The following is a 24234-nucleotide window of genomic DNA, read 5'->3' as shown; positions in this document are numbered from 1 at the left end:
ATCTCTATGATCTACCCTCTCTAACTCTGTATTTATGCCCCCCTCTCTCAGGAAGCAGTGAAGAAGGAGATAAAGACTAAGGTGCATGTGGAAGGGACAGTTTCCCCCACAACGTCAGGTGAATGTAGGAGAGCTCAACATGCAGGCTAAAGACGGACGGATGATGACACGGTGTTATGAAGGCCGTGGATGCTTCTCTTCTCAGGCAGAACTACACCCCCGCCCCAAGAGGTGGCCATGAAGAGAACTTGAAACAGACTGAGCCAGAGGCTCCAACAGCCAACAACGCCCTCAACAAAATCCCCTTCCTTCCACCAAAAGCCTCTTGGCCTTGTTCTCTTCCCCCCCCTCTATCAGTGCAATGCAGCAGGAAGAACAGACAAAACTGACCTAACTTTGTTTGCTTTGAGACTTGTCGAGCGCATTCCAAGTGTTTGGTTAATGTCCTCCTCTCCTGAGGGGATTCTGTTTCACCCCAAAAATACTTTTATTTTGAAGCACTGATTGAACCACAGCCCCTGTGTCTGCAATCAAATAGGAATAATGAGCTCTTTGGATCAGGCGAACTAAAACAGCAAGGCCCTTGGGCGTAACACTGCTCATTAGCACATTGTACGATTATTACAGGAGTTGCCTTTTGGAAACGTATTTGTCAGGTCTACTCATCAAGTGATCAAGACTGGAAGAGGTATATTAGGAATTTAAGGAACCAAGTTTTGGTGATTGACTCATTCACCGTCCATGAGCCCCTGCTTGGTTGCTATAGGAACAGTCAGTGTTCTAGTGAGAACCTTAATGTTAGTGTTATGGAACAGGAGGTCTGACAGCATTAGTTCATTCAGTTAAACACCATCAGTAGAAGAATTGGATAAGGGAACATTGTCAGTTTGAATTAACAGTATGGGACTTCAAGGTTTGTCCAGTTTCTTCACCAATCAATGGGTCTTATCGTAGTGCCTATTTCATACTGATTACGCTGTATACAAAAATATCCTCACTCCAGGAATCACATGATTAAGAAGGTAATACATTTTGTCCTGACACAAGCCTAGTGACTGAGTTTGCATTAGGAGACACAGGAGTAAAAAGCTGGTTTGAATTGTCAATGTTTTGTGAAACAAATGTGCAATGAGTACCTTTTGAGGGTCTGAGTTTAATAGGAGCAGCCAGTAGGGATGTGTGACTGTCCCAAACGGCACCCTAAAGGGAATAGGGTGCTATTTGGGATGCAGATCATTTCTCTGGTACTGTACAGGGATCTTACATCAAGACAGACATGCCTGTTCTGTTTGGTTTACTATGTCAAACCAATTCTACACGGGTTATTCTCACTAACTACTGCATGTGACACAGCCAAGGTAAAGATTACCTTAAGGATTGTTGCCATGGCGCCACTCAACGGACTGTCTCCGGTATGATGTATATAAACAATTATTTAGCTGGATCAGCAAGGTGAGTTCTGTTCCTGTAGGTCAAACCCTTCTTCCAGACTCAATGGGTTCTACACAGATGAAACGTTGTATAGTTTTTGGTTTAGTGACCTGTCAAGGTTTCCCCTGAATTAAGTCTTCAGATACATAAACCTTTTCCTCACCTCCAGTGTTCTAGACAAGGTTAACCTCTTTACTACCAGCAGCCTGTGTTCTTTCAGTTCAACTATTTTATTTAAGGAAATCCTGTTTTATTCTACAGTATATACATTTGCTTAATCTTGCACATTTGAGAAGGCTAACTTAATGAACTGTACTGATGTATATAAATGTTTAATTTTGTCTGTACATGGGGAATGATGTAATCAAGTCCTAGTTATGAGGTTGTCATTTAAAGAGTAACATATCACAGTAAGTGACAACGGTTAAATTAAAGGTGCTACACAAGATTGAATTGTAATTTCAGTAAATGTCCATATCTGCTGTAACAGTGGATTGATATGTAACGGTGACTACACTGCTAGCGTTTTGATTGCTGTGGAGTTCCTGTCTGAATGGGAAAGCTGTTCTGACTACCATCTAGTGGAAATCACTCATTCTGGTTGCTCAATTTCAGTTTGCAAGTTTTGGTCCACCAGCTTTAAAAAGATATTTCAAAATGTAGATGGTACACTTCAGTGCTTGTTTTTGAAGTGTAGAAATGTAAACACATCGTCAGAACAGCTTTCCCATTTTGACAAGCTGCCACTCCGGCAGGTACGTAATATTATTCCACTATTAGCGCCAGACACTTCCTAAAACTACATCAAAAATCCTATTGTGAAGCAGCTTAAGACAAACAGGAAAATCCATTCTGTCCATAACTGTAAATTTTACAAATTGTAATATTTTTACTTCATATTGATGATCATGCTTAGTGTATTTGAATGAAATGTTGAATATGGAAATAAATGCACATTTACTTCTATAGCTTGTCTGATAGTTGAGTAACACATTGTGCTCAACTAGCCAATCTTGGTAGAACAAAATGTTAGATCTTTACATAAAATGTAATGTTTGTACAGGTATAGTGAAACTCCAGGCCCATACAAAGAACACCAAGGTTGCAGAGCTGTTTAGGAATTTATTTCAGTTGTCGGTCCTTGTAAGAGAATATTCACAGCTTCAACAGTCAAGGCCACAGGAATTCAAACGTGTGCAGACATTACGCTGCACTTATAAAGGTAGCTGACATCACCTAACATCCAGGAAATTGTCATAAGTGTAATGCAATGTAGGCACAGTGCTGTTTGAATCCCGGCCTCAGTATCTGTATGGAATACTGAAGTAATCCACCAGGGACACATCATAACTAGAGCCTGGAGCTGCTGCAGATCATGTGACGTGAGCAAGAACTCCTGGTCCTATTCATAACATTCTGGATGTTAATACATAACACAGCAAATAGATGCTATTCAGGTCTGTATTGTTTTTAATTAATTAATTAAATAATCCTTGTCATGGAAGCCCAGAGCTATGACTATAGTTGATATTTTTAATTCTGAAGAAAAAGCTACTTCAACCACTACATTGCAAACATCATGCAGGCCAAACCAAGATGACAGTAAACAAATTCCAAAGCATACATACAAGGTGTGTGTCAACTAGGCAAATGAGAAAGCAAAAACAAAATCATACAAAGCAAGACTACACGGAGGATGAAGGGAGTGGCGTGTGTTGGTATGGAACACAGGCTAGGTTCCATTTCTCACCCTAACCACTTCTCCTAGCACCTGCCACTAAAGTTCAGACTGTGGAATGGATAAACTGACAGAAGCACTAATACTTCCAGTGCTGGGTCAAAGGTGGCCAACATGTTTTTAGCCCAGCACTAAGTGATTTAAATATCCAACCAATTCATGCTCTTTACATTTAGACCAACATGACCATGTTTGTGCTGGGTTGTATTGGAAATGGAATCAGGCACACAGGGCTGTGGGTAGAGATGGAGGGGCGGGTTAGTAGAGACCCTACAGACCTACAGAGTTCCCGTTCTCCTGTGACAAAGGTATTCTGGCAGGAAGTGGGCTACAGGGGGTGGTGTCAGTAAGGACTGGCCTGGCAGGGAGTGGGCTACAGGGGGTGGTGTCAGTAAGGACTGGCCTACAGGGGGTGGTGTCAGTAAGGACTGGCCTGGCACGGGGGTGGGAAGTGGGCTAAGGACTGGGGGGGTGGTGTCAGTAAGGACTGGCCTGGCAGGAAGTGGGCTACAGGGGGTGGTGTCAGTAAGGACTGGCCTGGCAGGAAGTGGGCTACAGGGGGTGGTGTCAGTAAGGACTGGCCTACAGGGGGTGGTGTCAGTAAGGACTGGCCTGGCAGGAAGTGGGCTACAGGGAGTGGTGTCAGTAAGGACTGGCCTGGCAGGAAGTGGGCTACAGGGGGGATGGTGTCAGTAAGGACTGGCCTGGCAGGGAGTGGGCTACGGGGGGTGGTGTCAGTAAGGACTGGCCTGGCAGGGAGTGGGCTACGGGGGATGGTGTCAGTAAGGACTGGCCTGGCAGGGAGTGGGCTACGGGGGGTGGTGTCAGTAAGGACTGGCCTGGCAGGGAGTGGGCTACGGGGGGTGGATCCAGTAAGGGCCGGGGTGGCACGTAGAGCCTCTGTGGAGTTCCCTCTCACACTGATGTGCTGCCATCCTCCCTGAAAGACAGCGTTCCTCACATTAACTTACCATCTTAACAGAGGTATTTCAGATACTGCACAATGTCTGGCCCATAGGCCTGATAAAAAGTTCTAATTTATTTAGGGAATACGGTGCCATTTGGGAAACGGATGTCTTTGGAGCAGACATCAAAATCAACACCAAGTTGGTAAAGACTCACCCCGATGCCGTAGTCCCAGGACTGGCCCTTGGGCTGCATAGGTCCCACCCCCAGCCTGTGACAGACAGCTCCAGGAACAGACAGCTCACTCGGGCAGCCTGGGACCCAGTCTGCTATCACCCACACCTAGACAACACCACAGGACCAGGTATTGAAGTAGAAAATAAGTTTACTTACCACTAAAATTAGCATACACAAAAAGCGTACTGACCTGATCTAGAGGTCCTACTGAGACTTTGGTCACGTTGTTGGAGACGAGCTCCCAGGCTGAGCCCTGGGGGTAGCTGGGAGTCAGGCCCTGTCTGTACCACAGGTTACCTACACACACACACACACACACACACACACACACACACACACACACACACACACACACACACACACACACACACACACACACACACACACACACACACACACACACACACACGGAGAACAGTGGTCAGGAGAGAGTTTCCTAAATATTCCATTAGTTAGGAAACATTGATCCTGCTTGTTGTTTCATCCATCTAGGGATTACAGCAGAAAATGCAGATGGAAATATACAGTTTCCTTATCCAGGCACATTTACATTGATGTGGACTAATGTTGATTAATGTGCACTGTCCCTGTCAATTAAATCAACATTTGTCCATCATTGACTTACCAGAGAGCAGCTGTCCTGCAAAGCAAGCATTGAAAGAGCTGACCCACAGGTTGTGACTACTCACTGTTTTCATCCACAGCGTAGACAGAGGTTCTCCCTACAGACAGCTGTCTGAGGCTCTGTTTGGGTGGGGAAGGGATGTGGTACCAACACTCTCCTGCAGGACAATGACAAAGAACAACTAAAACTAGTTGACTAACTACAATTAGGTTCAGTACGGGCCAGGAAATGGGAAACATTAAACCTAGTCCTGGACTGAAATATACTTTCAATTGAAAATCTAATTTGTCACATGCACCAAATACAACAAGTGTAGATCTGACTTACAACCCCTTAACCAACAAAAAAACCAAAGCTATATACGGGGTTACCCGTACCGAGGCAATGTGCAGGGGTACAGGTTAGTGGAGGTAATATATACATGTAGGTAGGTGTAAAGTGACTATGCATAAATAATAAACAGCGAGTAGCAGCAGTATGAAAAAGGGGGGCATTTGGTTAGCTGTTCAGCAGTCTTATGGCTTGGGGGTAGAAGCTGTTAAGAAGCCTTTTGGACCTAGAGCTCCACTACCACTTGCCATGCGGTAGCAGAAAGAACAGTTTATGACTGGGGTGGCTGGAGTCTTTGGCTATTTTTATGGCCTTCCTCTGACACCGCCTGGAATGGAGTATAATGAGTGGTATGCTTTTAAGTCCAGTACTAGCCTTACAGTGATCTGTGTCTAAGAAACAGGCCATTATGTGCCTTCAAAAAGAAATGTTTGTAGTTGTCTATTTCAGTCAGAGCACTGTAAGCCATCCGTATCTATCCAGCATCTCAGAAGGACCTCCCCAGCATTTGGGTCTCACCTGCAGGGTTTCTGGCAGACACTGAGCCCCTGTAGAACACAGCTCTGTCCCTGGCAATGGCCCACACCTGGTGACCTCCCCCGATGGAGATGGACTTGAAGGGCTGGTCAGTACCCACGTGGAGCCACGAGGAACCCTGGGATGGTCAGAGATAGCATGAATAATCAACAGGACAGCACCACAGAACGTAATAGAACATTAAATATGTTTGTTTTTAGTATTAGCAACAAAAAGTTGTCAAAAGTACATGGACATGCATTTGAATTAGTGCGTTCAGCTATTTAAGCCACAACGGTTGCTGACCTGTGTATAAAATTGAGTACACAGCCATGCAATCTCCATAGACAAAGACAGTACAATGGCCCATACTGAAGAGCTCAGTGGCTTTCAATGTGGCACTGTTATAGGATGCCACCTTTCCAACAAGTCAATTAATACAATTTCTGCCCTGCTAGAGCTGCCCTAGTCAACTTTAAGTGCTGTTATTGTGAAGTGGAAAAGTCCAGGAGCAACAACGGCTCAGCCGCGAAGTGGTAGGCCACACAAGCTCACAGAACGGGACTTTGAGTGATAACATGTAAAAATGGTCTGTCCTCGGTTGCAACATTCCCTACCGAGATCCAAACTGCCTCTGGAAGCAACATCAGCACAAGAACTGTTAGTCTGGAGCGTCATGGAATGGGTTTCCATGGCCGAGCAGCCACACACAAGCCTAAGATCACCATGCGCACTGCCAAGCGGCAGCTGGAGTGTTGTAAAGTTCGCCACCATTAGACTCTGGAGCAGTGGAAACACGTTCTCTGGAGTGATAAATCATGCTTCACCATCTGGCAATCCGATGGACGAATCTGGGTTTGGCAGAAGCCAGGAGAACATTGCCTGCACAAAGGCATAGTCTGGGGATGTTTTTCATGGGTCAGGCTAGGTCCCTTTGCTCCAGTGATTGGAAATCTTAATGCTACAGAATACAATTACATTCTAGACGATTCTGTGCTTCCAATTTTGTGGAAGGCCTTTTCTTGTTTCAGCATGTCAATGCCCCAGTGCACAAAGCAAGGTCCATACAGAAATAGTTTGTAAAAATTGGTGTGGAAGAACTTGAATGGCCTGTACAGAGCACAACACGATCGAACACCTTTGGGATGAATTGAAATGCAGATTGCGAGCCAGGCCTGACACCCGACCTCACTAATGCTCCTGTGGCTGAATGGAAGCAAGTCCATGCAGCAATATTCCATCATCTAGTGGAAAGCCTTCCCAGAAGAGTAGAGGCTGTTATAGCAGCAAAGGGTGGGGGTGGGGACCAACTGCATATTAATGCCCATGATTTTGGAATGAGATGTTTGACAAGCATGTAGTGTACGTCCTAGACTCGTAACGTATTCAATTGGGAACGTGAGAAAGCTGGATGCTGAGGTTTGGTCAGAATGCATTGTAAAAAAAGACTGAAGAGGGTGCTGAATTCTGTTATATAGAAGAATAACAGTGAACATATTTGTTCAAGCAAAGAGGATGTTATTCTGTGATGTAGTAATGAGTGTCTTTAGTTAAAGTCCCAGGTTGTAAGTTCGGGGGTGTTCCTCACCGCAGGGTTTTGGGGGGTGACCCCCAGGCGACACAGGACGTCCCCCTTGTCACTGAGGCCCCAGACTGAGACCTGCTCCATACTGCTCTGAGCCAGGCACGGCAACACTGTGATGTCACTTAGGGGGATGGGCGGGACTTCCTGCCATGGGGCAGTCAGGGTGATTTTACACTTCCTGTGTGGAAATGAGAAACATAATCATCATCCTCTTCCTAATGAAATGTTTGAGTGAGCGAGACTATACCTGACCCAGCGCAGACTATACCTGACCCAGCGCAGACTATACCTGACCCAGCGCAGACTATACCTGACCCAGCGCAGACTATACCTGACCCAGCGCAGACTATACCTGACCCAGCGCAGACTATACCTGACCCAGCGCAGACTACCTGACCCAGCTATACCTGACAGCGCAGACTATACCTGACCCCTGACCCAGCGCAGACTATACCTGACCCAGCGCAGACTATACCTGACCCAGCGCAGACTATACCTGACCCAGCGCAGACTATACCTGACCCAGCGCAGACTATACCTGACCCAGCGCAGACTATACCTGACCCAGCGCAGACTATACCTGACCCAGCGCAGACTATACCTGACCCAGCGCAGACTATACCTGACCCAGCGCAGACTATACCTGACCCAGCGCAGACTATACCTGACCCAGCGCAGACTATACCTGACCCAGCGCAGACTATACCTGACCCAGCGCAGACTATACCTGACCCAGCGCAGACTATACCTGACCCAGCCAGACTATACCTGACCCAGCGCAGACTATACCTGACCCAGCGCAGACTATACCTGACCCAGCGCAGACTATACCTGACCCAGCGCAGACTATACCTGACCCAGCGCAGACTATACCTGACCCAGCGCAGACTATACCTGACCCAGCGCAGACTATACCTGACCCAGCGCAGACTATACCTGACCCAGCGCAGACTACCTGACCCCCACCGCAGACTATACCTGACCCAGCGCAGACTATACCTGACCCAGCGCAGACTATACCTGACCCAGCGCAGACTATACCTGACCCAGCGCAGACTATACCTGACCCAGCGCAGACTATACCTGACCCAGCGCAGACTATACCTGACCCAGCGCAGACTATACCTGACCCAGCGCAGACTATACCTGACCCAGCGCAGACTATACCTGACCCAGCGCAGACTATACCTGACCCAGCGCAGACTATACCTGACCCAGCGCAGACTATACCTGACCCAGCGCAGACTATACCTGACCCAGCGCAGACTATACCTGACCCAGCGCAGACTATACCTGACCCAGCGCAGACTATACCTGACCCAGCGCAGACTATACCTGACCCAGCGCAGACTATACCTGACCCAGCGCAGACTATACCTGACCCAGCGCAGACTATACCTGACCCAGCGCAGACTATACCTGACCCAGCGCAGACTATACCTGACCCAGCGCAGACTATACCTGACCCAGCGCAGACTATACCTGACCCAGCGCAGACTATACCTGACCCAGCGCAGACTATACCTGACCCAGCGCCGACGCCTGACAAAGTCCTTCAGGCTCTTGTTGCCATGAAACGTCCTACATGACAGAGACACAGAACAGTCAATCAACACACTACTTTTTCTAAGATAAGTGTTGGCCATTATATAAGGTTGATGAAATATGAATGGACATATGAATCTTACACAGGGAAGTCTGCTGCATACTGCCACCCCTCTTTGTCTGTCCCTCCTGAGAAAGCCAAGTCCACGGCCCACTCTGTCACCTGGCAAAGCAGAGGCATGTTGAGATGGAGCGGGAGAGTACAACATTAACTCAACATACAGTTACATTAAATACAACATTGGGCTGTGTGTTAGCTGTAATAATAGGTTTGAGGGACTAGGACGACCTACCCAGCTCCACTGAGGCGAGGGAGGGTGGGTGGTGGACTTGGTGCACTCTGTAAAGCCGTTGTCATCACTCCACGGGAACCGGTCTGTGGGGAGAAGCCTGCAAGGGTGGCAAAGTGTATATCACACACACACACACACACAGGAGCAGTCGGAAGTGTCTAGGTCCTAGACTCTAGGACATATTATTACAACCCAGCCAACAGTCACGTGAGACAGATAGTTGTACTTGTCTGTGTATCCAGTCACGGGGTTCCATCGCTGGTTCTCATAGATGTACACAGTCCTTCCATCTGTCTGTGTGTGCAGGATACGCCTGTCTCCTACAAACACAGGAAAGGCACAACTCTGCTATAATAAGTCTGATGTTATAAGTTATTCATCAGTAATAATTGACTATCTAGTTCTCTAATACAGTACTTTGAATTGTTTTTTATCTCTGCAGTTTGTTCTATTTTAATACACATTAGCTATAACTGTAGAAGCAGGTTGAAGATGACAAAGGTTAAAACAAGAGGACTCTAATATCCCAGAACGGTTTATTTTCTACAAGCTTCCACACTTGTCGTAATCTTTGTTACCGTCAACCTACTGTAGGTCAAAGGTAAAGAAGTTTAAAGTGTGAATATGAAAGAAGCTTACAGGGTGGACTAGCAAAGGCCCGGTCTAAGGCAGGGGTGAACAACTTGAGTCCTCAAGAACCGCACTCAGTGTTGGCTACATTTCATCTTTAAGGTCAATCAATGACTTAAGCTACATGGAAGTAATGATTGAAAACCATCACAGGCATGTTCATTAAGGGAAAATGTTTTTTTTCCCAAAGTAAATTGAAAATAAGTGTTTCTTATTGGACAAGTCTGGGTAGTCCGTTTGGTGCCTAATGAACACATTATTACCCTGAGGGGGCTCTCTCATTTATTACCCTGAGGGGGCTCTTCCTCAGCAGCGCTGCCCGAACCAGAGTAGACCCAGGCGGTGCCGTCATACCCGATCCCCCACACCACACCCAGACTGTTAGACTCTACACAGCGCAGGTGGCCCGGGACCTGCAGCCAAAACCTGTACCAGGACCAGACAGTACAGCTAGCGGTTAGCGCCCAGACAGCGTTAGCGTCACAGCAGGCTGACAAGAGGATGGTTCATAATAATAATAATGGGAAGGGGGTGGTGTCAGACACATGGAAACCATGTGCTTGATAACATTCCACTTATTATGTTCCAGCCATTAGTATGAGGCCGTCATCCTTAATTACGGTGCCACCACCCACCTGTGGTTAGCATACAGCAAAAGACAGACACTAGCACCAACTGTTAGCAATAGGACAGAAGTTAGAACTTAGCACTATGCTTAAGATTACCAGAGATAAGATAATTGGTTAGTAGTAGCTAATAGATCTACGTCAGGTGAGTTATGTTAGCCAAACAGGGGACATCCCAAGTGTTAGCTATATGGGTGCAAGAACAGAGAAAAGAACAGAGGTACATGGTTGGTTGGCTTCAAAGCAGTGAAGGAACATGCTACAGTGTGTAAGTGGCTGTCATTGTTGAAAAGAGCAAGGATGAAAAAAGTAGAGAACCGAGTGAGGAGGAGACAGAAACATCAGTGCGCGGCATGTCGGTAGAGGTAAAGCCCAGTGCGCGGCATGTCGGTATGCGGTAAAGCCCAGTGCGCGGCATGTCGGTAGAGGTAAAGCCCAGTGCGCGGCATGTCGGTAGAGGTAAAGCCCAGTGCGCGGCATGTCGGTAGAGGTAAAGCCCAGTGCGCGGCATGTCGGTAGAGGTAAAGCCCAGTGCGCGGCATGTCGGTAGAGGTAAAGCCCAGTGCGCGGCATGTCGGTAGAGGTAAAGCCCAGTGCGCGGCATGTCGGTAGAGGTAAAGCCCAGTGCGCGGCATGTCGGTAGAGGTAAAGCCCAGTGCGCGGCATGTCGGTAGAGGTAAAGCCCAGTGCGCGGCATGTCGGTAGAGGTAAAGCCCAGTGCGCGGCATGTCGGTAGAGGTAAAGCCCAGTGCGCGGCATGTCGGTAGAGGTAAAGCCCAGTGCGGCATGTCGGTAGATGTCGGTAGAGGTAAAGCCCAGTGCGCGGCATGTCGGTAGAGGTAAAGCTCAGTGCGCGGCATGTCGGTAGAGGTAAAGCTCAGTGCGCGGCATGTCGGTAGAGGTAAAGCTCAGTGCGCGGCATGTCGGTAGAGGTAAAGCTCACATCATGTCACAGGGCAAGGTGTGTGCCGCGGCCTCCAGACAGGGAGAGGGCTCGTGGACCATCACGTCCCCCTTGGAGGTGACTGACCACAGGGCCTGTCGGGAGGGGGTTCCTCTGATCCCTCTGGCCTCGCAGCAGCACCCAGCCAACAGGGACAGCTGCACAGGAAAGACAAAGACACCTTCAGAGATATGGCCAATGGTACAGTCCAGATGGATAAAAGTAATATTACTGGACTACATTTACTAAGTGGTTTTAGGTAAAGTATCTGGTATGCCCTCTTATGATAAGTACTGTGGCTGTGCCCCACATGGCACCCTATTCCCTATGTAGTGCATTACTTCTGACCAGGGCCCATAGTGCCATTTAGGACACAGCCCTGATCTCTTCTCTGGCAAGGCTACTTCAATTGGGAAGCTACCTTGAAGGCTGTTGTAAAATGTGTTAGATAAAAAAAAAAAAATCCAAAGTCATGTAAAAGATTTAAAAAATAAAATGGCATCCAGACCTACCCAGTCAGCCATGTCCTTCTCAGTCTGTGCAGCCAGGATCAGCGGCCATCTTTGTTTTGTGCTATCTGACGTGTACACCGCAAAGGCATGATGGGAGTTTTCCTTGAGCACAGGAACCAGCACCGTCACATCACTTATAAACACATGGAGGTACTGAGAAAGATAGCGAAACGGAGGGAGAGAGAAGATACTTTCTGACCACTTTCTGACCACTGACATCCAATCTACAAATTAAAATGATTCAACAATTCAAAGCAGTACAGTAGCATAGCGGTATATTCTGAGTAGTAGGCAACTCTTTAGATACTGTAGTTGAGAAAGGCCTTGGCTCCACAACATGGCTTTCACCTCTCCAGTCATTTCTATTCAGTGATTACTTCAATGAAGAGAGGAAGGATGGATGAATGTCTACGGAATGTGAGTGTCATTGAGTCTCCCTCACCTTCTTCTCGTCATACTGGGTGAAGTAGATGAAGAAGATGGCATCCCTCTTGCCATTGACGTTGGTGGACTGCTCCAGGGCCACGCCCACATCCACCCAGCGATAGGGCTTCCAGTCCCTCCACCAGCGCATGCTGCCCTTCCTCACCCACACAGACTGACCCGTACAGTGTTCATTAGACAACTCCATTTAAAAAGTCACTGTCCCTACTTCTAGCACCACCTCAGCAAAATCATGACTCCTACAAAAAAAATTAGCAGTAACGTTAATAGTTTAAGTCTTACTGCGCTTCTCTCCACTGGCTCCTTACTGGTGGTGGTCTCGGCCTTCCTAGCCGTCAAGGCTTCTGGTTCAACAGGGCCGATGGACAGGGCAGTGGAGCATGGGTCTGGTGCACACAGATGACAGACAGGATAGAATAACACAGTGGAGCATGGGTCTGGTGCACACAGATGACAGACAGGATAGAATAACACAGTGGAGCATGGGTCTGGTGCACACAGATGACAGACAGGATAGAATAACACAGTGGAGCATGGGTCTGGTGCACACAGATGACAGACAGGATAGAATAACACAGTGGAGCATGGGTCTGGTGCACACAGATGACAGACAGGATAGAATAACACAGTGGAGCATGGGTCTGGTGCACACAGATGACAGACAGGATAGAATAACACAGTGGAGCATGGGTCTGGTGCACACAGATAACAGACAGGATAGAATAACACAGTGGAGCATGGGTCTGGTGCACACAGATAACAGACAGGATAAACAAGTGATTTAAGAGTTTGATAGAGATATCAGGACAAGGATTTCCTTAACCATGTGACTTCACCAGGAAAAAGTCCTAGAATTAGCCTATTTAATTAGTTCAGTAAAGTTAGGCAGAGCGCACACACCGGTACCATTGTCAAACGTTTACCTGCCTGAACAGTGTCGCCAGTCAATCTCTTTAAGTGTTCACACAGACACTACCTAGCAAGATGACGAAGAAACAATTTAATTCACTCTCCATAATCCCATACTGCCAGTGCCAGCCCATAGCCAAATGTTTAGCTAGCTAGTGTTAGAATATTCGCTAGCTAGCACAACATAGGCTAAGATTGCGCCGACCGATGGCGTCTCACCTCGAGCTCCTACAAAACATTGCAGGTTTGACTTTTTTGGGACATTTATCCTGCTGAATAGCCTCCACTCGTCAGCTAGCGGCTCATCCGGGAACGTTTTTTTGATGGCTCCCCCACATGAGGGTTTGTGTTCTCTGATTGGCTCAAAGTCAAGTTGTTGACCACTGACGATCATTGTGATTCTACAAGTAGAATTGGTAGGTTCGTCGGTACCGGGTCGGCATGCAGCAGGTACCACTATGGTTCTAGCAAGAGAAGGAATGGCCTCCCACTGTGATAAGTACCTATCAGCAGTGAGATTCTCTGTGCGTTTCATACTTTAGGTAGTGGTCTGAAATTGTGATAGGCTGGTGAGTGTTCCTCCGTACCTGCAGGCCTGAGCCAGGTCATCTGAGCTGTATGGTCCACATCACAGCCTCCGCCAGAGATCCAGGCCCATACAGGCCCGTCCTCCTCCCCCAAACCCAGAGAGGGCTCCAGACCCAGGGGGTAGGTGGCCACTGAGGTGGGGGGTCCCACATCCCCTGCCCTGCCAAGAGAAGATGCCTCTCCCTGGGGGCTCTGAGCTGCGTCCAGGTCCACATTGCACATCGGGGCTGGGGTGGCCTCGCTGTCCTTCCCCTGGGGTGGCTTTTTGGGGGAGGGTGTGGGGGTCCTCAGGGGCTCACGGTCAGCCACCAGGCTGGAGATGAAGCTGTCACTGGTGGGGATGAAGGCTTTGGGGCTGTCCTGTGGCCTTGGGGGGATGGTGGTGAGGAGGAGCTCAGTGTCCCCTGAGTCCTCGCAGGTCAGAACAGAGCCATGGGAAGCATTGGTCACCTGTCCCCCGAACTCACAGCCAGCACTGGACAACAGAGACGGAAGATGGGGTACCACTCATATGAATATAAATGCGCCACTCACAAAGACACACATACAGTATGTTTGTGACAGCCAAAGAGTTCAGTAAATCATTTGGTAACATGACAGACAACTATCAAAATAAAACTGCATCTCCGTGTACAGTAATTGTTACGCATAGATGTAGTCTTAAGAACATATACACCAGCGTTCCCCAACTGGCGGCCTGTGGGTGCTTTTAATTAGCTGAAGCTAATTACCATTTACATGGATATTTATTTTGAGATGTCAGCATACAAAATATATGAAATCTAATACACTGCAAAAACAGTGGAAAGTGAGCATTCTGTGTGTGTACTCCGTAGGCAACTGACCTGGGTTGGACCATCTTTTGCTGTGACCCCATTGGGCAGAAACAGGTATCCAGCCCCTACCACTGGGCTCCGATGGGGTGACACCCTTCCTGAAATACAGACCACGGTCCTCTCCAACTCCCCACACCTTTAAATTATAAAACATTTATAGTGGCTTGTTCATAAACAAAGTGTTATCCTCAACATCACACCCCCCACTGTGGCTGGACTACTTATTCATTCTTATAGGTCTATTTTTGTTGGCACAAAACTACCTCCATCCTTACATTCATTTGTATGGGTTACCTTTCGAGGAGTCCCCTGACACCATGCTCTTGAGTCTCCCCTTTCTACAGTGGGATCATAGTAGTTTGTAGCCCAAACGGTTTGGCCGCTACAGACAAACGTTGTCACATCAGCGTTGAGTCCCGTGACACTTGTAAGAACCCCATCGTGTTCGTGAGAGTCTCCTCTTTCTATAGAGTGGTCATAATGGTTTATAGGCCAAACCGTTTGGATGCTACAGAGGTTTTGGCGAGAAGACAGATTTTCAGGATGTCTCCTGGTCTGACAGAGCTGTGGCTCTACCACTTTCCACCGCAAATGCAGAAGGACGACAGCAGGAATGAGATGCAGCCCATGCAGATATTTCATGCATAAATTGACAGATTTTTAATGGGGACTTTTATTTTAATTGTGTTAATTAGATTGATGCACCAACACATCAATAGTCTCTAGGGGGTTGAGCGTCAAGTTGGTTATATGCCAGAGAACAGTTGAACACAATACAGTAAAAATACAATATGGATACAGTAAAAACACATCTAGATTGACCCAAATGCCTGCTGTCAAGTGCTACTTTAAAAGGCCATTTAACCCTAGTGCCATCTAATACAAGTGGCATCCATAACTCTGGGACAGGACTGAAATATGATTTCCCTACTCAAATTAGCTTGTGTCCAATATGGCACTTAGAATATAGGCCAAGGATATATAAGGCTGGGTTGGGACCGCTGGTTAGAGTAGCGGAGAGAGGCTCCTGTTTCAGAGAGGAGGAGGAGGAACTAAGAGACAGGAGGGGGGGGGGGACAGGAGTGAAAGGGGGTAGGAGAGGGGAGACAGGTGAGTCATTGGGGAAGGGACAAACGAGAGACAGGAGAAATTAGACTTTGGCAGTATACTGTATATACTCCGGTATGGTTTTTCAATAGTTATTATTCAATAACTATTTAAAATTTCTCAATACATTTGAATATTTGTAGCTATTTAAGTAAATACCTGAGTTATTCAGTACTGTGGAGCACAAACCAGGTGATCTAGTTACAGTATGTATGAAATTCCCAACTGACAGTTTGTCAGCAAGATATCTTAGAACTATTAAGTGAACCATCTAAATTGTGCCAAATCAGTGGTCACCAACCTTTGAGTCAAGACCACCTTATTTAAAAAAAACATAACTTAACGAAAGCCGTTGCAACATTAACAAATTATAACAGTTCGGTAGCAAAGAGGTTTGTTCAGTAAGCTATAGGCCCAATACATTATCAGTGATTATTGGCTTGAATTGTCCTGACAATGTTGTAATTAGGGTGGCAGGTAGCCTAGTGGTAAGAGTGTTGGACTAAATAAGCGAAAGGTTGCTAGATCGAATCCCTGAGCTGACAAGGTAAACATCTGTCCCACTCTTCCTTGGCTGTCATTGTAAATAAGAATTTGTTCTTAACTGACTTGCCAAGTTAAATATAAATAACTTAAAAATGTTAGGTTATGTATATGATCACACTGGTAATAGATCACATTTGTTCTATTACTCAACTTATTTACTAGACTGATGGCCTGCATTTGACAGTCAGTCAAGTGAGAGGCAACGGTGAGGCTGCCTCTCACCCGACTCACTGTCCCTCCACTCTCGCTCCCTCCCCCTCTGCTGAGAAAAGGGGACAGTCTTCCAGCTGATAGCGAAACTAAAGTCACATTGCATTATTTCTGCTTCATGCACCAAATGTGTTACTCCTGACCAGAGAAAGTGAAATATTTATTGATATTAATAGAGACAAGCCGCTAATAATAACAAGGCAAGCTTATAGAAACACTTAGCTGTACTCCTTCATTACAGCTGCAGTGCTGGTTGTAGTGTGAGTGGAAGTAGGGAGAAAGCACATTATGGCTTATAGAAAAGTGCTGAACAACTTAAACTTCCTCATAAAAACAGCAGTTCTTTGCTGTATTCGTTGACTCTCTCGCTAGTCATGGTTTTAAAATCTGACAACAACAACATTGCTGAGCGTTTGAAGGCTTCTTTTACACCGTCCATGGAGAAAGGAAACTGTGCAGACACGGTCATGTGCCATCTGATTGGCTAGAGGTGGGTCAACAGGTGCACTTTATTTGCCCTCTGGGCCTGCCGCGTTTACACCTTCAGACACATAAAATGGTTCCAAATGGGAACACTGCCTTCCTGGCACTAGGGCTGCTGAATCAGGCGCACCTACCGCCCGCCAACAGCATGAAAACTAATGAAAAATAGGAAAGCAAGGCTTTATCGTTGGCCTTTTTTTACAGAGAAGTTTGGTGATTGACTAGGAACGCTTTGGAGGTCAACCTGTCCAATGTTACCAACCGGTTGGTGACCACTGTGCTAAATGCTCTGCAGTTGTGCATTTGGTTTTCTAATTTAGTAGTAAGTTAGCTTCTTTCAAAATCAAGCGTTGCTTGATCAAGAGCCTTGCTTTCTAATCTTTGTTTTGAGTGTACAGAAAACTGAGTAGCATTTTTTTGTTACTTGTATAACTTTGAGCTGGGATGTCTGTCCTGCAAGTTCTTTAGGTCAGAGACTATAAAAACGCTCGTTAGCATTCTCTATGGGATTTTACATTTACTTATTAGCATTGCTAACCTTTGGATTACAAAGGTATGACACGCTGGATACCACCCAAGCCTAGGAGAGGTGGAGACGGGGAGAGGAGAGGTGGAGACAGGAGAAAGGAGACTGGAGGGCAGAGGGGCAAGTTTGCTGTACTAGAAACTCCTCTCTTAGATTCAGAGGGATACAGAGCCAGCAGCCCCTTCAACCTCCACCCTGACATCAACTCCAGCCCTGTACAGAAATACACCACCAGGGAAATGGGAATCGGTCAAGGCTGGGAACGCCAGGACCTGAGCTAGGGAAGAAGGGGGAGGAGGTGAAGGCTGGGAACGCCAGGACCTGAGCTAGGGAAGAAGGGGGAGGAGGTGAAGGCTGGGAACGCCAGGACCTGAGCTAGGGAAGAAGGGGGAGGAGGTGAAGGGGCAGACGGGGACTTGAATAGTATGTGAGCAGGATCTAATTATGCTTAATCAAAGAGACATGAGAGAATGGCACTGTAATCACAACTCTGTTGTCACAGAGGATGAGAGACCCACGCCAAACATCTAAGGTTCTAACCAGCACTCTCCATTAAGAGAGGAGAACAAGCAAGTCTTAGAAAATAGGACAAGATACTGATCATTACAAATGTACCCATGTAAATATTACAATTTTTTGTTGTTGTCCTGATGTGTGTTGTGCAATGATTTATATAAACCCTGGATTGCTGATGCCATGTATTGGCTATTGAGAGACATTGAAGCCACCGGTCGGTCATATCGGTACTCCCCAGTAGGAACAGTGCCTCATGGGAATTCATGAAATTCTACAGTATTTCAATTAAAAAGGTTAAGGACAAAATGACATTCATTTAATTATTTTGTTTTAGTGGGGACAGTAACCTCAAGATAATTTACTTTAAGGGAATTAAAAAATATATATATTTATGTTAAGCCTGCATAATATTTTAAAGTATGCATTAAGGTGTCTAATAGAATAACGAGGCAAAAACAAATGTAAACATTAATAAATACATTTCTATACCTTCCAAAATATTTTTGACAATGTGGGGGACTGGCAAAATGGAGGAACGGTGGAGTCAACACAGCGCTCACTATTAGTCATCTAGTGCATTTAAATCCCCTGTGTCGTCTCACCTGGTCATTGAGTCCCACATCCACCATCATCATCTCCCCACCGATGCTGATCCATCCTGAGCCACAGGGGTTATGAGAGTTCACCCCCCGCCGAAACCACACCTGGACACACACACACACTTTATAGATCTGCTCTGTAGGGTAGGCTACAGTACTGCTCTACAGACTACAACGGGGCCCAGAGTCCTTCCTGGTTAGGAGACAAGTTCAGGAAGGGGTGGATGTTGTCTCACTTTGTAGTCCTTAGTGACGGCCCACACCACGCTGACCCCCACAGCAACATGGATGGTTCCGCCCTCGTTTACTGGGGGAGAATCCACCACCACCCAGGAGGAACCTGATAGGGTAGTAGAGAAACTATTTGTACTGTCATTGTGTAAAATAAAAAAAGACAAAAAAGAAATAAAGTTGACCTAACAGGCTTCTCTGGAACTCCAAGTCAAAAGCTTGTGAAGCAAAGTTATCCAATCTCTCTAGTACCAATGGTTTTAGAGGAAACCTGCCGTATAGGACAAAAGCCTAAAACATGCCAAAAGAGCACACATTTTACCTGGCTTCACATCCAACAAGTCGTTGTCTACATGATCCCTTCCACATAGCCAAATACATCATCAGTATACTATAAGACGGTTGTGTGGACCTAATATCACCCCATACCTGTAGGGCTGTCCAGGCAGATGCCTGTACGGACCAGTAGCTGTCCGTCCCAGAGTACAGCCCAGAGCAAGTCCCCTGGTCCGGCAGAGATCTGGGCCACCTCCCTGGGGGCCTCCACCTGCTCCCAGCACTGGCCCTCGGGGACCTGTGGCAGGATGCCACTCCTGAACCACACCTGAGAGAGGAAGCAGCTCCGCCATGGTTAGTCTGAACTGTTCCGGACTCAGCTTTCCCTGGGCCTTAGTCGTTATCACACTATCATGAGTTTTTGTCCACATCACCACTCAAGTCTTGAGGGTGGCAAGAGTTCAGACATTCTGGTTGAAATGCAAATTAAGTTCAGTTACTGTGTGCAGATTCTCACTATAATTTGATGATTAAGAGATGATGAAACAACATTTAGTGAAGGTAGGAACGCAAAGCATTTGCATATAGGCATCTCATATGACTAACTTAGAAAACCGCTGCTTTGAAAGTCTCACATTCACTGATGTAAGTGACGTTGACCTCAGTCCATTATATTTATAGTGGTGTAAATGGAAGATCTGTTCACATATTATCCCTATAGAGGATAGTATGCTGAGATTCCTGGAATAGCAGATCAAGACTGGACGTAAAAGAGGAAGAACAGTCTAAGACCAAGTTAAGCAATGCATTGACAATGGATGGAGTAATGCTGCCCTCTAGTGGCCAAATGTTTGAACTGCACAATGGTATTGTGTGCTGTATTTGACACCTCACCAAGTTGCCAACACTGAGACTATGTTATAGTGTCATCATTAAGATATGCAGGCCTGAGTGTGCGAGTTCATACAAAACATGAAGGTGAACAACATTCCATTTGAAAGGTATTGTTAATGTGTGTGAAGAATCGGTTTGTATGCAGGTGTATTAAGGCACAGGAAACATCATAGCAGAAGAACCTGTGATGGATCAGCCACACTGACCTGTCCTTGTTGGGACACACCCCACAGGAAGTGATATCGCCCAGGTTGGTCGCTCATCTCCCAGCCTCCACAGCTAACGTCACTGAGGGGGAGAGGGGGCTGCTTTGGGTGGTCCAAGGGGATCTGAGGGGGTTCAGTCAGGAGAGGAACTGTTAAAACGAGAGTATATTTACTGGAGGTATTTTAATACCTACAGGAGTGCATGTAGCCTTCAGTGGGGATGTCCTAGCCTGGTCCTAGAACGGTTTGTGCTGTCTTCCCAAATTCTATGGTCATTGTCACATGTGAGTTGGCAAGACAAATAGGTGAAGAGGACCAAATCAAGTCATGTTGTGGGCCAACATACTGTACCTTGGTCCAAGAGCCTCTGGCTTTGTATATCCTGTCTCTAATCCATCGCCTGCGACAAACACACGAGTTCCATTTCTTCTCCCTGGAGAAGTTAGCAGGAAAGTCCACTGCATACTCCCAGCCCTAAACACACAGATGCACACACACACACACACATACAAAACACACACAATTAAGCTGACAAGTAAAAGAGTTCAGAGGTCAGCAGTTGGCCCGACTCAATCAACAGCCGTGTGTATTAATGAATCCATGGCTTTCGAGTGCACTACATTTCAGTAGGACATATAGGGCTCTGGTCAAAAGTAGTGCACTGGGGAATAGGGTACCGTTTGAGATGCACTCCATAGATTTGAGCACCTCAAAGTCTGCTACCCCAGACTTGTTGTGTAATTGTTGGCATTCCAACTTCCAGTCTCTCACCCCAGTTTCAACAGGGTCTCCTCCAGCGCAGACCTGGTCCACGTACCAGTCCCCCTCCCACTCCCAGCTGTTTGAGGGCAACAGGAAGCTGTGCAGTGGCTGGGCGGTCCCCCCTGTGAGGTCACTCCAGGCCCAACGGTCAGTAGGCAGCAGCACGTCAGTGAAGCCGTCCACTGGGTTCCACCTCTGAAACCAAACAAACAGTTTGTAAGGTAGAATTGAACATAGACACTAAGCAAGCATGTGCATATGCAGGCACTCACACACACATTTAAATAAGTAAATGTTGGCAGAGGTGACATGGCATTATCACAATACCTGGTTCTCATAGGTCTCCTCACGATAGCGAATTGGCACCTCCCCAGGGTCGATATTGAGATAAACATGGTGGTCACAGCCAATTCCCCAGCTGCACCTCTGTCCAGCGGTAACACGCTTTAGCTCCAGGAGGGTGTCCTCGTCACGCTCCCAGCGCCCTCTGGTGGTGGATAGGCTGTACACCTTCCCGTATACGTCCACTGCCCATAGGAGCGAGCTGGACATGATGGGGCCTGATGATAAACACGGGGGCAGTTTATAATCCTCTCACCACACTGGCCCGGCCATTACCGTAACACAACATTGCTCTGTGCTGAGCGTTGTCTAGACTCTTAATGGACTGATTAGATTAGCCACAGTTAGAATAATGAGCCAGATATTTCACCGGTTGTATAAATCTGAAGCATTGAGGATAGCGTTGTGGTGATGTGAGGAAGCCAAGGCAGTGGGAGAAGATGGAGGGCATTCTGCTAACTCTCATTGATTAAACATTTGATCGGAATACAGTTCTGAACACAAAACTAAAATCTGTTAAGAACAGAGTGGACTAAGTTTTGTAGAGTTATTGCACTTCACATAGTAGGCGTTCCCTAACAGAAAAATGCAAATACACGCTAGAAAACGCCAATAGGACCTCGCTAGCTCGTGCTTGGCTCTGCCCACCACCTTGTTTGCTCCGCCCACTATGATTAATTTGCTCCCATTGGAAATGACAGTCTGGTCTCTTGGGTTAGTTATACAGATCTTTGGCTTAGCGGTCAGCAGATTTGTTTTCTACACAGTCAGTTTTTTATTCCAGTAGCCTACCTACTAGCCCACGAATGTGCTCTTAAGTGTTGGCGAGCCTAACGTTACTCCTTAAGGTCCAAGTACCTTGTTTATTATCAGGAGGTAGACTGGCTCTGGCAGCCGAAATAGCCATGTGAATCGATTCTCAATTGTGATACGGTTCTAGAAACATAAAGCCATTTACTTTCATATCAAAAATACATTTTTAGAAATGCAAAATATACACTTACTGTACACTTGTTTTATCACAGTTGAAGCCTCTAGTATTTTTCAGTTGTAACACGTTTATCGCAGCCTTCTTCCGTTGGGCCTACACACAAGTGTTTGGAGCACACTACACAGTTAATTACCACAGGTGGTCGCCTTCATCTCCGGTAAACACGTGCTGCAACGTGGAGATACGGCCGTGTGGGAACACTAAACACTATATTTACTGGGAATGGGAAAATTGGATGTGTCATCGGTCCCAATGATATGCTGTCAACGGTGTGGGCAGACTGCTTAAACATTTAGAGTAGCCTGGTTGTGTGGATTTCATAGCCTATGGCACCGAGGAATAACAGAGTAAGGAGCGGCTTGCACCTGAATAACGAAAACCGATCAACGGTTGTCAATGGACACTGATAAGACGCGTCATGATATCAGACACCCAGGTGCGTTAAAACCGGACACCTGCCATGCATGTTGATGCGCCCCAGCCTGGAATGAAATTCAATATCAATAGGAAAATTGAAAAAGGAATATTTCGGGCAACCGACTGTGGTTTGAGGTGATGACAAACAGCAAAACATAACTTCGATGCATCTAGTCCTGTCCGGCAAAGTGTCACTGACTTGATAGACTCCACTTTCGTCCTGTCCCCGAACACATCATCCAATATTCCGTTACAGCAGCAATATAGAGGTTCAAATGCCCTACTTACTCTCTTTGCCCGTGTTTGTAGGTTTAGCTGCATTTAGTGGGCCAAATCATCCACCCAATTATTCTACTCTATCCGCTTTTTATTCCCATTCTGAAGGTATAACGTCTCATCCAAATCCACAACAGGAAATGGAGGAACTGTTACTCGGATTGGCTGACATTCTGCAGGTGTCCCGAATCTCGTCTTTTGATTGGACAAACTGCGTGGGCTTGTATATTTTTCCGACGGCTACAGCTGTTTGACGGAGAAGTGGAGAGACGCGCACATATCGCCTACTACCGGAATCTTAATTATTGATTCCGCACAAGTTAGGTGTAAATAATTAAACAGTAGTTAGGTTTTAGTTGACTCAATAATTATGTATCATACTCACGATATTTGCATGCCCAATGTCTTCAAATAGACCATGGGGCAATATTTGTTATTGTTAGTGAGCTACTACAGTGACATGATAGTTATTATGTTTTAGGCTACACTCTTTATCAAATTGGGAGGCTGTATCAATATCTTAATAGGAATTGTGACAACACAAGAAAAGGGCGGTGGAACTGGCGTCGAGGTCCAGAGTTGAGTTTGAAGGCCATATAACCTTGATATAGGCCTAGTGTTGCCACTCTGCATGCAATTCATTCAATAGAGCATGCCTATTATGTAGAAATATAATACGCATTATATTATGAGCTGTATGCCTAACGTTACATTTGGTCATACAGCATGTAATGATTGTTGTGCAGAAGATGGTTTAGGTTGTGTTGTGTGTTGTGTGTTGTGTCTAATTTAGTACAACGTTTGAATAATAGCCTAATATGCAAACATTTTCCAATACTAGAGAGAAGTTCTTGCTACAGCGCAGCGCTGGAGGTTTATATGTTGATGGGTTGCCACTTTAAGAAGCGCTGGGTGCGTTTGAGTGGTAAGGCAAGGCAGTGGTCAACCTTTTCTAAGTCAAGACCACTTTCTGAGTCAAAATGCCGAGATCTACCGCTCTGATTTTTTATTTACATGACTTAAAAAATGTAAGCCTATGCAACATTAACCAATTAATAGCAGTACTGTAGCAATGAGGCTGTGCGGTAACCTATAGGA

The 24234-nt window shown here is 46.3% G+C and overlaps 2 protein-coding genes across 3 annotated transcripts in view; one reads left to right on the top strand and one right to left on the bottom strand.

Moving 5' to 3' along the window:
- The window catches only part of lmtk2 (lemur tyrosine kinase 2), a 49434-nt gene extending 46499 nt beyond the window's left edge, over nt 1–2935 (top strand). For both annotated transcript variants that reach the window (XM_046304875.1, XM_046304874.1), the window contains one exon: nt 52–2935. In XM_046304875.1, the coding sequence (XP_046160831.1) occupies nt 52–80 (29 nt within the window). In that variant the 3' untranslated portion in view covers nt 81–2935. The remainder of the gene's footprint in view (nt 1–51) is intronic.
- On the bottom strand, nt 2910–23302 carry tecpr1b (tectonin beta-propeller repeat containing 1b). The gene is given in 28 exon segments (XM_046304881.1): nt 2910–3602; nt 3662–4109; nt 4292–4417; nt 4503–4609; nt 5002–5094; nt 5787–5922; nt 7372–7546; nt 8893–8949; nt 9057–9136; nt 9267–9363; nt 9493–9586; nt 10186–10322; nt 11466–11623; nt 11978–12130; nt 12420–12575; nt 12704–12807; nt 13918–14387; nt 14390–14393; nt 14764–14890; nt 18745–18846; nt 18978–19081; nt 19402–19576; nt 20349–20471; nt 20700–20822; nt 21120–21305; nt 21438–21670; nt 22457–22536; nt 23149–23302. Coding segments are annotated over 26 exon segments (3915 nt in total). The 5' UTR covers nt 21663–21670; nt 22457–22536; nt 23149–23302; the 3' UTR covers nt 2910–3447.
- Nucleotides 23303–24234: the final 932 nt, after the last annotated feature.

Source organism: Oncorhynchus gorbuscha, linkage group LG16, assembly GCF_021184085.1.
Source record: "Oncorhynchus gorbuscha isolate QuinsamMale2020 ecotype Even-year linkage group LG16, OgorEven_v1.0, whole genome shotgun sequence".
In the NCBI taxonomy this organism is placed as follows: domain Eukaryota; kingdom Metazoa; phylum Chordata; class Actinopteri; order Salmoniformes; family Salmonidae; genus Oncorhynchus; species Oncorhynchus gorbuscha.
This window is presented reverse-complemented; position numbering and strand designations above follow the sequence as displayed.